General features: G+C 29.0%; 1 protein-coding gene across 1 annotated transcript; it reads left to right on the top strand.

Moving 5' to 3' along the window:
- Positions 1-417: 417 nt before the first annotated feature.
- LOC120147954 (ethylene-responsive transcription factor TINY-like) lies at positions 418-1,493 on the top strand. The gene has a single exon (XM_039161178.1). The coding sequence runs from the start codon at positions 563-565 to the stop codon at positions 1,319-1,321; it is 759 nt and encodes a 252-aa protein (XP_039017109.1). The 5' UTR covers positions 418-562; the 3' UTR covers positions 1,322-1,493.
- Positions 1,494-7,726: the final 6,233 nt, after the last annotated feature.

Genomic DNA, 7,726 nt, shown 5'->3' with positions numbered 1-7,726 from the left:
ATAAGGAGATACATGTTCAATGCTTATTAGTTAGTTTTTGAGTCTAATAGATACATGTTCAATGCTTATTAGTTTGAGTTTAATAGATACATGTTCAATGCTTATTAGTTTTTGAGTCTAATAGTAAAAGAGTTCGATTTTTCTTGATAAAATCTTAAGTTTGACTTCTATGAATCTGAAAAAATCATGTTCAAAGAATTTGTCTTTTGCTCAAGAGTTTGATTTATTTATATTTGAAGTTGAGAAAATTATAAAATTATATGGGTATTGATTGGTTCTAGAGAAGCGTAACCCCAATTCAACCATAGGCAGACAGGTGGAGGATACGTGACCCATTTCTCTTGTGGGTCATATCTATAATTCTCTCAATGCTTATAAGTTGCTGTATGACTGTATGAGTCATTGGGAAACGATAGCTAATACCAACTCTCTTTGTCTTCCCTTTAAGTGTTTAATTTCTCTCTTTCTAATAGCCCACACACTCTTCATTCAAAAACATTACCTCAAACATTTCCCTTTGCACACTGGGGAAAAAACAGCTGGTTAAAAAAGAAAGCCTAGAATGTCTGAGTCGCAACATTCAGAGACGGAGAGCAGCTCAAATTCAACCTCGTCGCTGCCGTTATCATCGCCGTCTCCGAGTTTGACTCATTCGACCAAGACCCTAAACCATGAACCTGAGAACATGGCTTCGTACGAGAACAAAAGGATGAAGAGAGTGAGGGATTCGAACAAGCACAGCGTTTACCGCGGTGTCCGGATGCGGAGCTGGGGGAAATGGGTGTCCGAAATCCGGGAGCCACGTAAAAAATCCCGCATTTGGCTCGGCACTTTCCCTACGCCGGAAATGGCGGCTCGTGCACACGATGTAGCCGCGATAAGCATCAAAGGCAACTCTGCTATCCTCAACTTCCCCGAACTCTCTGGCTCGTTACCTAGACCCGCATCTTTGGCACCACGCGACGTCCAAGCCGCGGCAGCGAAAGGTGCCCAGATGGACAAATTCGACTTGCCATCACCATCTTCCACTTCAACACTGTCATCTTCTTCGTCACTATCGTCTTTGGTTTCTCAGATGAAAGACTTATATTCAGGGTCGGACGAGTTATGCGAGATAGTCGAGTTGCCAAGCCTCGGGACGAGTTTTGACTCCGTCGAGTTGAAAAACGAGTTCGTTCTCATGGACTCAGTGGATGGTTGGTTTTACCCTCCACCATGGCTGCAAAATATGGAAGACTGTGGGTATGCTTGTGATCAATTACTAGCGCCAGACAGTATTTTACATGGTTCTGAAAATGAAGGTTTGCTGTGGGATTATTAGTGTTCTTTCCTTCTTTGTTTCTGACTGTGATTTGTGACCGAGAGTCTGAATCTTTTCTGGTTTTAAGTCTTTTTGCTTTTTCTTTGAAGGGCTAAACCTCCCTTTGTACAGTGTTTAGAATGGGAAGAAGAAGATGAAAAATATCATAAATTCCTTCCCTTTTGCTTGTTTCAAAACACGAGTTTGAAATCCAACAACGGGAATTCTGTGCCTTCTTGTATTGAATTTCAATTATAATCAAATCCAATTCCCAAACACAAAATAAAGTTGTGAGGGAAATATATAATCTTCTTTCATAAGTATAATTTGCAACCGAGGAAAATTGAAGGGGGGAAAATGGAAAACTGGGAATAAAGTTATATATATTCTTCTTCATCTTCTTCATGTGATGATAGGTGAATGATGAATGGTGGTGAAGGTTGCTTTTTGCAGATGGTGAATACAGTGAGGGGAGACTGACCATTTTCCCCATTAAGGGTAACAATATCTATCTACCCTGTTTTCTACTTTTCAACTTTCCATAAATATATTTTCAAAAATAACTTTCCATAAATAATACTCTCCATTATAGAGTAAAATATTTGAGTATTGTTAAACTTACTCCGGAAATTTAAAATTTAGTCTAGTTTAAAATTATTAAATTGGATTTAAACTGAAAATAAATAAATAAAAATTTGACTGTGAGCTTAAAATTTTCAAGTTTCCCTCGAAATAAAAAATTAATGCTCGACTCGAGTTTGAAAAACCTTAAACTTAAATCATTCTCAATCTTAACCCGATTGAGACTCAAATTTGAGCTTGGTTCAAGCTTGAACTCGAATTGAAACTTAAACCTTAAGTACATGAAAGCTTCATATTGTATTTTAAAAATAATATATAAAAGTTAATATTATTAATAGTTTAAATTAAAATAAGAAATTTAATATATTATTTTTTCGATTTGCTTGTGAGTTTTTCAAGCTGAATATAAAAATAACTCTCTTCGATTCGTTATGAACTCTAGTAGAGTTTGAACTTGAGTCCAGGGGCGGACACAGGACAAAAATTCAGAGGTTGCACAAAACAATTCTTATAAATTTTTTTAGGGGTTGCACAATATTAAATGTGATACTTGTATTAATTAAAAAAGAATTAGAAAAAATTAACACTAAGTATACAATTTTGTTATATAAATTTTTTTTCTATAAGAATTTAACTGAAATATAGGGATTCTACCTAAAAATCACAAAATATATATATAAAAATACTAAAATAATAACATTTGATCAATGTTCCTCACAATTTGAGGGGTTGCCCGTGCTACCCCTGGCAACCCCCTAAGTCCGCCCCTGCTTGAGTCGAGTTCATTTGATTCAAATGTTGATTAAGCTTTTGGTTGAATCAAACTCGAGAGCTCACGATCTATTTTGTCTCATTTACATTCCTACTCTCTATAACCATAGTTTAACTTATAGTAACTGATTAGAATTTATATTAATTTCAATTTAATTTTTAATATGTTCTAATTATCAATTTTATTATAAATAATTCTTACAAAATATTCTTCAAGGGAAATAAATATCAAAAGGATGAGTGCATAAATATACCAATGAAATTTTCAAAATATCATATATTTTAAATATTTTCTATTAATAATTATACAATCTTACAAATTTATCATTTTAAATTTTTTTAAAAATTCACTCTTAATATATAATATCTCACGAATAAAAACATGTAATCTCGCAGCAGCAAAGGGGGAAAGTTCACACGTTCATGAATGTCCATTTCATCATAGTCAAATTAAAGTTTAGCTTTCATCAATTCTATAAATGAATAAAATGTCTGAAATCCAGCTGCTGTTTTGATGTGAGAAAATACATTTAAATAACCCATTTTCTGTGTGCCCATTTTTGCAATCATAAAGATTCTTTCGCAAAGTATATATTATAAAAATGATAAATCAACATCATAGGTTAAAAAGCATGCACAATGTGTGGATATTGTCTAGTAGCTGAAAATGTTAGGGTTTGCGTTTTCAATGAATAACCCATTTTGTATGATTTTATTTGGAAAAAAACATACAAAATAAAACATAATTACGTTCCTCATTAAAAAAAATCCCTATACCTACATGGAGAAAAAGAATACACCATGACTTGAAGCGATTTTAGTTGTAAAAATGAGTAAAAAGAAAGTGTTTTTAATTCATCCAAATCCATTAAACGATTTTAATAGTAAAAAGCAGTATTATTCTCTCTAGATGTCCTAGATTCGAACAATTAAATATGCATGGCGTGCATGCATTATCAATAATTAACAAAAATTTAAAAAATATTATTTTATAATCACTCCATGCTATTTAAAAATACTTATATTTTACTTAAAATTTAAATAGAAAATCAACTTATTCATTATTTTAAGTTTTATTTATCAATATATTTTAATTTGGTGCGGTTGTTGTCATATAGGAGTGAAACTTGTAGATCATCTATTATGTAATAAGTTTTCCACCATCATTACTAAAATTTGAAAGTTTATTAGTTTATTACAATAATTTATCTTTAAATTTAAAAAAATCTCGTTTTCTTCCTCGTCTTTTTTTCTATTTTTTCTTCTTTACAATTTATGTCAACTTTATTGATCAATCTAATTTTTTTTTCTTTAATTTTGTTTAACCGGTGGTGGCATCGATTTTGATGCTAGTTGCCACCCGTAAATTATCTTTCTTTTTTTTTTTTAGGTTTTAGTAAGAATAATTATGTCTCTATGACATATTTCTCTGTCTTTATGTCACGTTTATCTATGTCTTTGTGGCATGTTTTTCTCTACCTTTCAGTAGTTTACGATTTTTTTTACTGTTGTTTTCGTTTATCTTTTTTTCTCATTATTGGATTCGACATCGACACGACTGATCAAGATGATGTTTATTTGTTATCATGATGAACTTCCCTGCTTTGGACATTTTTCGTTGATAGTTTTCTAACGTCGATTAACTCTGATTTGTGATTTGTCAGTGACCTTCAATAGCTTCATCTTCTTTTGTAGTTCTTTTGTCGATATAGTCATATTTGTTTGTATCCTTATTTTGTTTTAGCATTGGTTAGATTTTTTTTAATCTTTTCTTTTTTTAGTTCTTGTGTGATCTAGGTGTCTAGTTTTTGTGTCAATTGTTATAGGAAAATGTCATAATTATAATTTTGTTTATATTTACGCTATACTAATAAATATTCATTGTAGTTCTGAATATTTTTTATTTTTAATAAAACTAGTGGTTTTTTATAAAAAAAAATTGAAGGTTTATTCTTTTTTTTAGGAAAACCAGCATTAAAATTTAAAATTTAACTACAACCGTTTTAACTAATTAAACTAAATTATTAGCTTCATATAATTTAGGTCAAATAAGTGATTTGACCCCTCTACTATGCTCACATTTGAGGTTTACTCTTTATTCTTTAATTTGACTTAGTTTTATCCCTCAAATTTAAAAAATTCATTAGTTAGTCCAAATAATTAAACCATGACTCTCTTAATTTTTATAATTTAATTACTTTTTAGGATCATGTTCATTTCAAACTTGTTTCTGTCTTAGTTTTACACGTTAGTATAAAAAGCTAAGGCTTTAAATTAAGGGTAAATTACACGTTTAGTACTTAAAGTTTCACTTTTGATACATTTTGGTACATGAATTTTTAACTTTTACAAAATCATACCTAACTTGATATGTTGTGATAATTTTTTAATATTTTTTAAACTTCCAGGTTAACAATCAAATATTATTTTTAATTATTTTTATTCAACCAATAAGATAGTGTGACATGTGTTGGGAATTGATCCCATGCCCTCCTGGTACAAGGGGGAAGGCTTGGCAACTGGGCTGAACAAGGTTATTGATATAATTTCGCCACAAAATATATTTAACTTATATTCCATTACCATCACAAAAACAAGATATTTTAATTATAACTAGGACTCTAACTTAGACTTCTCCCAAATAAAAATTATTGTTCAACCATTAAGCTAGTATATAAATATCATCAATTTTATATTTAATTTATATAATTGTTTAATTAAAGACTAAAATATTTAAAATATAAAACATCTTTTTAGTATAAACTATATAAAATATTAAATCATTAAAATAAACACTATTTTTGAACTTCATAAATCATCTATTAATTTAATATTAATTAAATAAATATAAATTTTAAATTATTTATGATAAATAGATTTTAATAATTATTTAATTTTAATTTTATATTATATGATCATAAATAAATATTTTAAATTTAATTTTTTTGATATAGTTTGATATAGTTTAATATTGGTTTTTTAAAGCACTAACTTACCTCAGTGGTTAAAGGAATCGTTGTTGTTTCTAGAGGTCACAGATTTGAGCACCAACGACTGCAGTAGGGTGATTGAGTGGTCAATGTTAAATGCTTGAGAGTATTTAGAATAGATACTACTTTGTGATCATATTAGCTTAATTGAAAAAATATTGATTTTTTTAGAAACATATATTTAATTTTTTATTCCAAAAAAAGTTAAAATAAATTATTTTTTAATTAATTAATTTGGTTTATAATAAAAAATGTTTTATATATTTAAATATTTTAGATTTTATTAAATAATTATATAAATTAAATATAAAATTGATGATATTCATCTCTGTTTTAAAAATCGGACCGGCCGGTTCAACCGGGAACCATTGCTTAATCCGGTTCAATCTAAACCGGTTGAACCGCTATTAGTGAACCGGTCAGAACCGTTGAACCGTTCGAACCGGACCGGCTGAAAACCGGAAAAAACCGGGAAAAACCAGGATTTTTGCTTTTTTTAAAAAAAATTAAACCAAACAACGTCGTTTGTTAAACGAGCCAAGTCGAACTCGAGTATTGCTGAGCTCGACTCGAACTTGAAAACTTTAAAAGTAAGCTCAACTCAACTCAAATTCACAAGCTAAAAATTATCAAGTTAAACTCAAACTCGAAATATAATATTGAAACTTGAACTCAAAAAGGCTTGAACTCAAAAAAAAATTAAAAGCTCGATTGAAGCCTAAAATTCGAGCTTGATTGAAGTGAAAGAATAGTTCACTCAATGCTCACTAAAAGGCTCCATGATTTTGAATGTCAAATTATCTCTATTATTTATAGAAGTTACTTGTGATGCGCTTCTATGTTTCTCAGCAATGTGAGATTGTTTTGTTCTCATATTTTTACTCTTTAGACTTTTGGGATGCTCTTCTATGTTTCTTAGTCATGTGGGATTGTTTTTAAAAAAAAATTAAACCAAACAATATTATTTTGTTATGATTTTTTTAACCCCAAATTTATTTTTTAATTATAGTTATATAATTATATTTATTATTTAATATGTGTTTTACCTTAAATATTATGTTGTAGTTAATTTGAATCATTTTGTTTCACTTGATTTTATGGTTTTTAACTTATATATGTTATGACTTGCTTTGAATATGACTTGTGATATAAAAAATTATTTTTTATTAAATATTTTTTGTATTTTTATTTAATTTTTTAAATAATTATGACGTCGTCCGGTTCTTCCGACCGGTCAAACCGATTCGACCGATTAAACCAATGAATCAGTAGCATGATTAGTTCGTTAACCGATCCGATTCTAAAAATCATGATATTCATATACTAGTTTAGTGGTTGAACACTAATTTTTATTGGGGAGAAGTTTTAGTTAAAATATCTTATTTTTGTGGTGAAAGTGAATTGATAACTTTACTTAGCCTAGTGGCCAAGCCTTCTCCCTTGTACCAGGAGGGCTTGGACAAGCTATGTTGGGTTAATTTTATTTTAATAGGGTAGTGACATGTGTCATTATCATATTAATTAAAAAAATATTTTATTATTGATGTGTAAGTTTAAAAAATATTAAAAAATTATTACATTATGTCACATCAATTATGATGTTAAATTTTTAAGGACATGATATTAAAATGAAATAAAAATTATATATATTAATTATGATTTTATAAAAATTAAAAATTCATGTACTAAAATGTACAATTTACCCTTAAATTAAAGACAAAATATACTTTTATCAACGGTACATACAATCTATTTCCCTTCTCAATCTCAACTAGCAAGTGCCATCCCCATATCTCAAATGGGGTACATTGTGTTACCACTAATTCCGTGGTCCTCGTATATACTTTTTTGTACGTATATATTTCTTTATATTTTTTGACAAATTCAAATGGAAAAAAAGTCCAAAACCCACCATGTTCATGGCAATTTTTGTTCATTTTCGTTGTAGACAATTCCACTTTTCTAGACGTCAAATAATTGAAAAAAACAAACACAAATGAAGGTTTTTTTTCTATTGATTTTTTTTATCAAATATATATATATATATATATATATATATATATATATATATATATATATATAT

The sequence above is a fragment of the Hibiscus syriacus genome, unplaced genomic scaffold (genome assembly GCF_006381635.1).
Source record: "Hibiscus syriacus cultivar Baekdansim isolate YM2019G1 unplaced genomic scaffold, ASM638163v2 tig00110945_pilon, whole genome shotgun sequence".
In the NCBI taxonomy this organism is placed as follows: domain Eukaryota; kingdom Viridiplantae; phylum Streptophyta; class Magnoliopsida; order Malvales; family Malvaceae; genus Hibiscus; species Hibiscus syriacus.
This window is presented reverse-complemented; position numbering and strand designations above follow the sequence as displayed.